Raw genomic sequence first — 12048 nt, 5'->3', positions numbered from 1 at the left:
CCCAGTTGGCTGGCATTTCCCAAGAGTTAGTAGAACAGGAGATATTGCACAACTCTGTTTTTCCAAAAGACAGGGAGATGTCTGAGCTGATGAGGTCAGGTTCTCATTCCATGATTCCACGTCAAACACAATTCTAAACACTGATGGTGTTTTTGCCAGCTGACGTCATGAAGGTCCTTCTGAGCAGCTGGGCAATTCTGAGAGTACAAATGAAATTATGTCACTATTGACTTTGAGTGAGCCACACATGTTGCTTCTTGTGACAAAGTTAAACACAGAAATACAGAACAGAATTAATGTGGGTACAAGTTCATGTCATTTTCCATTTTCATGTCTCATTTCCAGTTGTCATTTCGAAAGCATTTCTAGTGCTTTAGAGGGGTAAAAGTTTTAGTGCCTTGGATACCTGATTTGCTAACCTGAGTTGCTAACAACTGAAAATCCTGGTCTAGAGATGCCATTTATGTTTTCTGTACTTTCTAGGAGGTCATTTTGGAGGGTACGTCAAGCATTTAGAATGTTGGAGTGTCCCTAGTGAAAAGCTAAACAAGTCTTCTGTCTGAATTAGCTTCCTTACAGAGTTTTAAGAAGCCACTAGTTTCTGTTTTCCAGAGACAGCCTGCTATGTGTCAGGGCAGGAGCAAAATCCAGAAATTTAAGACAGATGGCAAGAAAATAATTGATTATTTTAACAACTCAGCAATAGTTTGAGGGTTAGAATGCTCTTTACATAAAACTAGACTGGATTAGATGGAGCTGCTTCTTCACTGAGGTCCAAAGCAGTATTCCAGTATAATACAGGGCAAGAATTGAATCCAAATTATATTTTTCCTAGATTGCTAAATAAAAAAAAATACACAGAAACATAGAAGTTTTACATGTCAGAAGCTGGATCCTCGTGTTCATCAGAAACCTTTGAAAGAGAGGTGGTTCTGCAGCTTTCTGGAGGTCCACATTAAACCAAACAAAACCCGTAAAACAAAACCCTTTTCAACTACTGTGCTGCGAATCCTTTTGGGAATCTGAAACCATTTTTCTCACTGATAGTCTGAACTTTCCTATTTCAAAGACTGACTGACTGGTTTAAATTGCTGAACTGCAACAGCAAGTCTGTTAGGATGTCAGCTTGTACACGTGAGGATTTTTATCATAATATAATTAACTGATTTAAAATCTGACAAACAAGATTCTCAGGGTACCACATCAACATGGAAAGTTTATTAAAATACCTTATAAATATCAAAGGTATTAAACCAAATCTGGCCACACAAACCAAGCAACACTTCAGGAACCTTAATGAATGGAAAGTTTTTGTGCAACAGGAGTTTTGTCACAGTTAATGCCAACTCCAGTCTGAATGGAGTGTTTCTTCAAGCACTTGGAATGTTTTCTATACAATTTCTGCAAAACAGAAAAGAAAAAAAAATAATTCTTTATACCATTACAATTTGCTTGTCATGAAGAAGGGACTCAGACTTAGAGCAGCTGCAGAGAAATCTTGGACCTATTGAAATCAATTACTCCCCCCTTCAATGAAGTTTGTGTTTCATCCAGGTGAAGGGACATGCTTTGCCTTATTGCCCAATACTCGTACTAGGAACTGAGAAGGTATTTCACATCAGTGCAGGAAATACACCCACTGCTGTGATGCAGGGAAACAGAATAAATAGATTTTCAGATATTTAAAGTAATCTCTACATCCCATAAGGAATGTCAGATTCAGGTCTGCTGAGAGACAAGACAAAACATACAGGAGGCATCTATAAAAGTCATTGTCTGAGACTCAAAGCCCTGAAGGATTTTGCTTGCTGAGCATCCTGAAGAAATTAAAATCTTTGTTTCTAAAATTGGGAAACTCAAATAATCACATCCAAATACTTGTTTCCATTTCAGTACTGTTTCCATTGCAGATGTAATGCCTTTTTTGGAGTACAGCTGCTTGGTTTTTCTGCATAAAGAAGAAAATGAGATCTAATAATCTAACTTCTGAATAACTTATGCAGAGTAGTACGGAGTTTTTCACTTGGTGTTTGACCATCCTAATAAACATAGCAGAATGAAATCCTTCCCTTACTAAAACCACAGAGCAGCTACAATTTCCCATGGGGTAAGAAGCATTTGGGATTTTTTAATAATTGAGGAGGCTATTAATATCTTTCATGTCATTTTTGTACAAGCAACATGACTTAAAATTGGGATGAATAACTAAATGATTTTCAAACTGAAGCAACAAGAATGTTCAGAACTGTCCTGATTTGGGCTAGAACACAACTGATTCTGTTCAGTGATCTGACTGTTTTCACAGACAGTGGCTGCTTCTAGCAGTGATAATGCTTATGGTTAGAGTTACTGCCAAGGGCTGGGATGCAGAAAGGCTCTTGCTTAAGACTTGTTCCTGTGCAGACCAAGGGCACTGCAACATCTCATGCCCCATGCTGGGGTGCAGGAAGTCAGAGGTGGCACCTGTGGAAGAGCAGGTGACCCTAAACTGACCAACAAGGGATTCCCCCCGCCATGGGCATCATCTTCAGGACAAAGCTCAGGGATCACCAGGGTCAAAGCCTCTTCTTCAGTGGCCAGTGTCTGAGGAGGACTCTCTCTATTCTGCTTTTGATCTTGATCCATGAATTCCTGAATCCAGTTTCAAAATCCATTTCCTGAATCCTGTTCCCATCTGCCTCTTAATCTACTCTGGGATTTCCCCAAGGTCTGCCCCCAGCATCAGTGGTACCAGTAATGTCATTGTCATCAAAGGTTTGGGTTCCATATTAGTTTGTATCTCTTTGTACCTATTTCATTCTATTATTCTTATTTCCAGTCAAACTGGTTTAGTTTTCTTTCACAACACATCAGTCTCTCTCCCTTATTCCCTTTCTCTTCCCATTGGGAAGGAAGCAGATTCATAGAGAGCATCTGTCACCTGTCTGGTGGCCAGCCCAGCCCTAGCCCTTGAAAAGAACAAAAGTTGCTAGAATCTGAGAAAAGCTGTTAGTAATTTTCTGTGTGAAGTATGATAATTCCTGCATATTTCTAAATTCCTGTGAATTGTTTCATAGCCTTTAGGAGTTATTTCTCCTTCACAGTTTCAAATAAGCTGTTGTCACAGGAGATTTTCTTAGAAAAGACTCAGGTGGGGAATTGGAGAATTTTGGCATATTTGAAGTGGGCACATCCAGAAGTTGAATAGTTTCCTCTTAGACTAAAGGAAAATGTGCTGGGTTTGGATCTGTGGATTGAAGCTCATATTGAAAGTACGTCAAAAGAAGTTATAAACAGTGTCTGAACGGGCTTCTGGATTGTGAGGTTGAGTTGATACAACAGAATCCTCCAGTTACTTCAAGCTGCAAATACTCCTGCAAGGTGTATGTTGAATGCAGAATGAGGACAAGGTAGTGGGCAGCTAGGAAACAGGAAGGGATGAAATGAAAGAAGGTGCCGTGTTGATCCTGTGTTTAGTTTATGACCTTAAACATAACTGGTCAAAGTCCAGAGGATGCAAAACCCAATTGACTGTGAATCTGCTGTCTCTGCTTTACTAGGAAGTCCCTCTGCCTTCATCTCAACATTTCCTTAAATATTCACTTAGAAACCATAAGATAGTGCACTTTGAAACAGAGAACACCAAATACCTCCCTACCTGATGTTCACTGTCATGGTTTGTCACACAACCGAACATCTGTGGTAAAGGTTCATCTGATTTTCAATTACTTGCTTCCTGTAGCAATAGATTGCCACTGAAAATCTGACTTCCTTTTGTGTGTTCTTAATTGCCTGATTTTAATTAGTTTCCTGCAAATTTCTACTTTTGCTTAATTTCTGTGAGATGCACTCCTTTTCACAGGCCTGGCTCCCACGTTGTGGGATAAATAAGAAATGTATATTAATTGCTGAAATATTACTTAACTTTTATCAATATTTACAGTAAGTTTCATTTTATGCTGTCCCTTATTTGGCTTGAACCTTTCATGTTCCTCTGTAATTTCTCATAGTCCAAATGGTTTTGCCTTATCAGCAAATGGCACGATTTTTCCCTTTGCTGCTTGAAACATTTGTTAATGATTTGGCAAGCTAGGAAAGCATGTGTTGGTGGGATAAACACCACATGAGGAAGGAAGAGCTGGTTTCTTCATTTCTGTTATTCCTCACCACAAGATAGATATTACATCCAAGAAAATATGGTAGTAATACTGTATTTTATATAAAGAATCTTCAACATATATAATTTACAAGCTGGCTGAATGTGGCAGCTCACAGCAGAGCGGTGGTGATGAGCAGTTGACAGCAAACTGCTGTTCGTCATGTTTTCCATTAGCACAGCCAGTGCCTTTTATTCCTTTTCTGGCCAGCAGGATCAGGGAAGCAATTATACCTCTGTACTGGGTACTGGAGGGGCCACAATTCAAATAATGTGTTCAGTTTGGGGGCTTTCACTAGAAGGAGGGCATTGAATTACTGGAGCATGTCCGGAGACGGGCAACAAAGCTAGTGAAGGTTCTACAGAACAAGTCTTGTGATGAGCTGCTGAAGGAACTGGGATTGTTTAGCTTGGAGAAAAGGAGGCTGAAAGGAGACCTCCTTGATACCCACAACTCCCTGAAAAGTGGTTGGAGCCAAGTGGGAGCTGGGTGGAGGAATCTGCTCAGTGATGCTTCTGATGCTTTATTTCCCTGTGAGACCCAGCCTGAAAGCTCAGTTGGCCTGCACTGTAGGCACTCATGTTGAGAGGCTGCTTTTTGGCAACCAAACTGAAGCTAAAAATAAAACAAACTATGCAAAACATACACAAACCCCCTGATAAATGCATACTGCAAGTGTACTGCTTCAGAAAGTACTGTTACATGCTTTTTTGTGTCTCTTCCACAATAATGTGATAATGTGGTAATTTTGCAGTCCTCGGTACCTCCAGACAACGGCAGTGGTACACGCAAAGGAGCGAGTTAAATTTGGAAAACTCTGATATAGATCTCACTAATAGAAGGGTCTCATAAGGATGCTGCTTATGACACATCATGTTGAGAAAATAAAACTGGGGGAGATTCTACTTCTCTGTGCTTGCTTAAAATGCTGGCTTTTTCCTCCTTGATTTTTTGTTTGTTTTTAAGTGAAAACTTTGAAGACAGTTGGACCTTCACAGCATGTACCTGTGCACACGTATGTGCATCCTGAGCCTTTGGGCTTTATTTTCCACAAGCAGAATAATACTGGTACCAAGTGTGGGCAAAAAAAACTGGTTTAAAAGGTTTTCTTATACAATAGATCACACTTCAAATAGTGAATGACTTTGGTGTTCCTTTTACCTTTAGGGATTTGCCCTCCAGCTCAAGTCTCAAAGCGTTTCTCTGTGGTTAGGATGCGTGGAAAGTAATTCAAACATAAAATCCGGGGTGTGTGGGAGTTCTCTATGATGCAGGAGATAGGCGTTTGACGACCATCACGGCACAGGGGCAGGACCTGGTCGTACTTGCCCCAGGGGCACGGCGGTGATGCCAGCGTGGTGCTGGACGACATTCAGCTTCATCCTCACCCTCTGGGCTTCTCCTTTGGGGTATCTGCGATGGAAACCTAAATACTAATGAAGATGATGACAATTAATTATAATAACGATGAAGCCTGCTCCATGACTTTGCCGGGTCTCCCCTCGGCCCGACTTTGCGGTGGTGGCGGCGGGTGGAGAAACACACTCTGTGGTTTCTCCTCTTTTCTCCCCATCTCTTCCCCAAAGCCCGTAACTCCTGACAGCGTTGCTCGCAGCTCTCTTAACCTCGCCCTGGTAACGGCTGCCGGGCTGCGGGCGGGAGGACGTGCGGGGCCACCCGTCCCTGGTTCCGTATTGCCCGTTCTGGGAGGTCCCGCCCCCGCCCTCGGTCGCCCCAGCCCTGCGGGGAGGCTCCGGCCCAGGCGCTGAGGGGCGGGAGGGGACTCGCCCCCCGTCCGGGGCCTGTGGTGGGGCCGCTGGATAAAGCGGTGCCGGCCCGTCCGCTACCGCCATAGGGGCGGCCGGGACGGGCCCAGTGGGGCGCCCGGCCATGGCGAGCCCCGCACGGCCACGGCAGGAGCTGGCAGCAGAGGAGCGGAGGCTCCGCGTCTCAGCCCCGACGCTGCCCCGCGACGCCGGGCGGGAAGTGGCGGGGGAACGGTCAGTGCTGCTGGAGCCGCGGCAAGGCGGGGGGCCGCCGGCCCCCGGCCCCGGCGAGCGGCGGGAGGAGGGGGAGGAGGAGGAGGAGGAAGAGGAGGAGGAGGAAACAGCGGCGGGCGAAGGCTGCTGCAGCAAGTGCAAGAAGCGGGTGCAGTTCGCCGACTCGCTGGGGTTGAGCCTCGCTAGCGTCAAGCACTTCAGCGAGGTCGAGGAGCCACAGGTGCCCCCCGCGGCGCTGTCCCGCTTGCAGAGTCCCCCCGCCGAGGAGCGGGACCGGCCGCCGGGCCAGGACTCTGCAATGCCGCCCGCCCTCTGCCTGCTGCCCGAGTTCCCCGACAGCGGGGAACCCAGCGCCGAGCGGCTGCGGCGGCAGCGCGTCTGCCTGGAGCGGTTGGGGCGGCCTTCGGCCCCCACCGACGTGCGGGGCACGGTGCAGGTGCTCGGGTGCCCCGGCCCCAAGGAGGTGACTGTGCGGTATACCTTCAACGAGTGGCATTCCTTCGTAGACGTCCCGGCAGTGCCCCTGCCCCCGACTCCGGTGGCTGCGGGTGACCCTCCGGCCGAGCGTTACGGCTTCAGCCTGTGCGTCCCGCCGAGCCTGAGGGAGGGCTCGGCCCTTCACTTCGCCATCCGCTACAGAAGCCCGCACGGAGAGTCCTGGGACAACAATGGTGGCCGCAACTACACCCTGAGGTGCTGCGGCTTACTCGCGATCGGCCCTGTGTCCTCCGCCCTGCCGAGCCCTGCTGCACCCCGATACTGATGCCAGCCAGGAGCCGGCCGGTTAGCCGTGCAACCCGCTGTCCGTTGATCGGAGGGCCAAGGCACCTGTCCCGGGGACTACGCCAAATCTGGTGGTCTTTAAGTGGTTGCTTTGGGTTCACTAGTGAAAGGTGGATGTGTGTAGACTCACATTGCTGTGGCTCGTGGAACTGGTTTCTGTTTGGTTTTGGAGAGCAGGAGACTGAGTAGTGTGGGCTTTGCTTTTTCCCTCTTGAAGTGAATTTTGAGGTCTTGGTTTGGGCTTGACTTCACTTGCCTCATCAGTGAGAGATGCACAAGGAACTTGTGTAAAAACTCCGTTTGCCGCATATTGAACTTAGGATCCCAGTTTTCCCTTCTCACATTCAGGGCTGTGACATCAATTGTTCGCTTTGTCTTGGTTTGTCATTATTTTTTAGTTCAGTGAACTGTCATGATACAATGCACTGCTGTGAACGTCTCTCAGACTTGGGACAGACGTGTGTGCCCACCCCACCCTTGCTGGTGATGGCTCTGAACAGCAGGAAGGCAGCCTGTTTTGGGGCTGGATCTGGGGCTGGACTGGGCTGCTCTGGTTTTTGTCATTCAGCACACTTCCATACCGCTTCCTGCCTTCCCCAGGCTTAGATCTGGCTAAGAGCAGCCAACAGGGACTTGTGCAAAAATGCTTTTTCTTAAAATAGACTGGTGACTTCTTTTCACACAACTGACAATTCTGCAACCAGCATGAAGGAAGAGTTAAAGGAGTTAAAGGTCGATCAGGAGAACTTTAGTGCCACCCACCTTCACACTGTGAAGTCAAAGCTGGTGCCTGTCTCACCCAGAGTTCAGTATTCCTTAATGTGGGGAGCGAGGACTAATCTATATGGACAAACTTCTCACCAAGGAGTGGCAATGTGGTACAGAGTGGCTGTCCTCACTAAGGAATGAAAACAAGTGCCTTAGTTCAGCTCTCCTTCTGTTACACTTTGCATCACATTTCTCAAGTATTTATAATTTATTTGGCTTCTTTTGCTACCTTTTGTTCAGTGTATTGTGCTGGGAAAAGGGTTCGTTGTGCACATGGATGGACTTGACATGATTTCCAGTCTTCACTATTGAATTGCAGGCCTGGAGGTTACTGTTGATGTCCCAAGTCCTGAAATGAAGCAGAAAGTGCCAATACAAATGAGTTTGTAAGAATAAAAAAAGCTTTAAAAAGTCAAAAAGCTCACCATTACCCATCTTTTTTGTATAGTGCAAAATGTAATGGGATGTTTCTTATCTTTGCAGTCTAGTTGTGCCCCTACTCTGATATGCATATGTTGGTGTGCCTCACAGTGAGCAGTGATGTTCACCATCTGCAAGCAGCATTTTGGGCTGTAGCTGGAAATGCAGCTGAAAGTGACCATTGTTCTGCCACAGCCACGGGGCAGATCACCCTCAAAGTCCATGACAGCATCAGATTGTAACCAGCACCTTGTGCAGAGCAGTGACGTAAGGGAGATTTATTAGCAGGGGTGGAAAACAGCCAGGATTTGGGCAAGTTTTCCTATGGTTCTTCTGCAGATTTGATTTGTTTTTCTTCTGATGCTATATTTCAAAATTCAGGTTAATGTTTTTTGGATGATAAGACATTGTCAGAATGCCAGAAATGTGCTTACATGTATGTATGGTCTTCAGCAAAGCCTTGAAAGATGGTTTCCCTTTTTAAACCAGAGCATACTCTGAGTTCTCAGCTCTTCATTTCCTCTGAAGACCTTGAAGACTGTTGTGACCACCTTAAAAAAAAATTGCTCTTCAGAAACCACCTTGCTGTTAGACTAGTGCCAATTGCTTTGAAAATGCAGAGTAGAAAGTTCACAAAGTAAAATCTTAAGTTTTTGTTTTCCAAGCTACACATAAACTCTCGCTTAAAGCAGGAAAGGTTTTGAAGGAGAATAGGGAAGTCTACTTCCTTACACGAGTTTGTTTTAAAACTATAATGAGGATATTATGTGGGATAATGTGGTATGAATTAGCTTTCAGATACTTGAGGTTAAACAAAAAAACTGTGATTTAAGCTGATTTGTGATTCTACCAGCACTGAGTGTTGCTTCATTTAAGTACAGTGTAATATTTGGGGCTTCTGGAGCTCATTCCATATTCTGGGTTTTATTTATGAATTGTTTCAGAGAAGAAGGAAACTTTGCCCTCAAAATGGAGGGGAGGGATTTCTTAAGCAGTTTAAAGGAGTAGCTGTATTCTGATGGATGTGTCAGGGCAGAGTTGTGGAGCTTGTCCCTTGCAGAATCTCAGCTAGCTGTGCTTATTAGTAGAGGGCTAGAGGGATGAGAGAGCACTGGAATGAGCTGAACAGGGGAGTTGTGGAGTCTCCTCTGGAGATTCCAAATCCATGTGGATATTGTGATCCTGGGCAACTTGCTCTGGGTCACTGCTTTAGCAGGGAATTGTACTAGATGGTCTCAAGAGGTCCCTTCCAACCCCCATCGTGTTGGGATTCTGTGAAACATTCTGTGGCATGCTGTGAACTATGGATGTAAAACAGTGACATCCAGAAAATCGGACATCTGTGTTCTCTTCAGCCCTGTGATCTGAAATTTAAGGTGCAAAAATTTGCTGAGACTGAACAGTAAAATGCTTTTGAGTCCTTCAGAAAATTTGTGCCCAATCCTGCAAATTGTGTTAATTAAAGCACGTTTTTGTGCTTGGAAAACCAGTAAAAGTGCTGCTATCTATTACTTTTGTGAGAGAAAAGGGGGAACCTCCCTCAGACAAGAATGAAACATACCCATTTCTTAACTGACAGTACTGAGTGTTAGCAAGCCCACATCAGCAAAAGACAAGGCTGCTGCTTGTGATTGTAGGTTGGGATACATGCTGTCATTGCAACTTTATTCTCAATGTATTAATCACAGAATCAGAATAATTTTTGGTTGGCAGAGACCTTTAATATCATCACTGTTAACTCAGAACTCACTACTAATCCACGTGCCTCAACACCTCATCTACATGGCCTTTAAATTTCTCCAGGGGTGAGGACTCTGTCACTGCTCTGTAATATTCCAAGTGAAGTAATTCTAAGTCTATAAAATCCAAAGGCCCAACAGAGGGAAGAGTTAAGTAAAGCACTTGGCTCATTGGGTTGCATGACTGTTGAAGTAGTGTTTTGTAGAGTCAGAGCATAACTTTAGGAGGAGGTACTCACACCCTCCCTCTCCTATTTCAAGAAATAAGAAATGATGAAGGTTTGTTAGCACTGTCAGAAAACCTCCAGCTCTGAAGACTTCCATTTTATGCAGATTCCAGGGTTTTTTGTCCCCATGGATTAAGGGTTTAGGGGAGATGGTAGCTGCCAAATGATTTCACAGGTGCATATAAATCAAAAAAGTTCAGTAATTGAAACTATAGTGGGTAGCTGTGGGGAACATCAAAGTTAAATCTTTTTAAAGCAATTTTTGTCACTTCCATTCAGATTTAAGTGATTCAGAAAAGGGCTGCGAGGCTAAATTTGGTGTCACGAAGAACCACAAACTTGCATGCAAACTACTTCTGTTTTATTTAAAGCCAGTCACTACTTGAAAGGCCTGGCTGCTCCCCTTGGCTTCCCTGGGATTTGGATCCAGCCCACAGTACTGCAGGAAGGTAGGGAAAATAATGGAGATTTAATTGTCCATTCTGTTCAGAGCCTTGTTGGGGGGGGATTAGGATAACATGGCACTGTGATGAATGTTCATCTGTCAGAAGTTCAGAATCTGCTGTCTAGGTGCGGCAGTAATTAAATCACCTTAATTGTTTTTCATGATTCTTTTTAAGAGAGGGAAAATGACTTGCCTGGGATTAGCATACCGCAAAGAGTGGCATAAATATTTATGGGCTGTATTCTTTCACTAGAAAGCCTGGACATTCTTCACAGGTCTCCATAGTTCTTTTACCCTGAATATAGAAGAGTAGTTAAAGTCATTTAAGTACGCTGCCTACAGTCGCTTCCCCCTCTTGTAAAGCTTTAGATACTGGGCTCGAGACTGAAAAAGGTGAGCAGTAGGGAAAGAAGTATCTTACGCAGCACTGGTGGTATTTAATTTCCTCTGTAAGCTGAAAAATCCTTTGAAGATGCATGTGTGTGAAACAGGTTTGAGAGTTCTGGTCTTTTTCCTCTTAGAGTTGTAGAAAATACACAGTATTGGAAGAATTATTTGCTGCTCTCTCTTCATTCCTGCTTCCACATTAAGGGCTTCTGCACTATTCTAATATTCTAGAATACCAGAAAGAAAAAAAAAAAGGAGAGAAAAAGCAAGAATGTAAACTGTCAGGAAATGAGCTGCACACCTTCCTTGTTTTATAAAGGTCATCGAGACCAACATCCCTAAGAGTATGAAATAATTATGCCTGTGTGAAGAACCGTGGAACAAAACGATCAGTATAGTCCTGACTTGAATAATGCCAGGATTTCACTGTAGATCATTATGGAAAACTCAGGAAAACTGCCAGTGCCCAGCTCTTTCATGGCTCTGTTGACGCGTACGTATGGTCCCTGCTGGAGGGATGCATTTATGTTACATTACAGGAGGCAAGTGGAAGGGCTGGTGCTTCTCCATTGAATTATTCTTCTACCTGCTGATGTTAGAGGGTGAAAGTAATGCTTTTAACGCCCAGAAATTTGCTGAGGTTTTCTCTAGAAAAACCTTTCTAGAAGTGTGAGTAGTAAGTTAAAATTCTTCATGGCCTATTTCAGCATGGTATATAAAGTGTTCGGATGCTGCACTGCTGGGTTGCTTTCCTCCAGGGCAGCTGCCCCCCTGAAAGATCAGGGCATTTCAAAATGGAGCTTTCAATTTGCAGTAAAACCTGAGAAGCTGTAACACACCAGAGAAAAGGCCCACTCTTTAAACAGTTACTATGCTGTTCTTTAAACACTTACTAATATTAAACAAATTATTCTTGCTTTTTTCTTTTTTTGTCCAGTGTGCTGTTTCCAAATTTATGCTGTGGAAGTCATGACAAACTTCACTATATGTAAACATTCCAATTTTGGTGCATACTGCTGAGGTTAATAGTTTGCTAAAATGTTGAGATCAGGAACAGACAAACGTTTTCAATACAAAAGCCAGCTTGTTTTGCTAAGACATCGCAGCTTTAGTAAAGGTATTTATTGAGCTCCCTTCTGTTCT

The 12048-nt window shown here is 44.4% G+C and overlaps 1 protein-coding gene across 1 annotated transcript; it reads left to right on the top strand.

Annotated features, from left to right (window-relative positions):
- Window positions 1-5970: 5970 nt before the first annotated feature.
- PPP1R3G (protein phosphatase 1 regulatory subunit 3G) lies at window positions 5971-7365 on the top strand. Its single transcript, XM_054164194.1, has one exon. The coding sequence runs from the start codon at window positions 6027-6029 to the stop codon at window positions 6897-6899; it is 873 nt and encodes a 290-aa protein (XP_054020169.1). The 5' UTR covers window positions 5971-6026; the 3' UTR covers window positions 6900-7365.
- Window positions 7366-12048: the final 4683 nt, after the last annotated feature.

This window comes from Dryobates pubescens, chromosome 9 (assembly GCF_014839835.1).
Source record: "Dryobates pubescens isolate bDryPub1 chromosome 9, bDryPub1.pri, whole genome shotgun sequence".
NCBI lineage: Eukaryota > Metazoa > Chordata > Aves > Piciformes > Picidae > Dryobates > Dryobates pubescens.
Note: the sequence above shows the minus strand (reverse complement) of the source record. Positions and strands in the feature narration are given on the sequence as shown.

Excerpts from the sequence above, each read along its gene's own strand:
- PPP1R3G (XM_054164194.1), top strand. The coding sequence starts at position 6,027 with ATGGCGAGCCCCGCACGGCCACGGCAGGAGCTGGCAGCAGAGGAGCGG.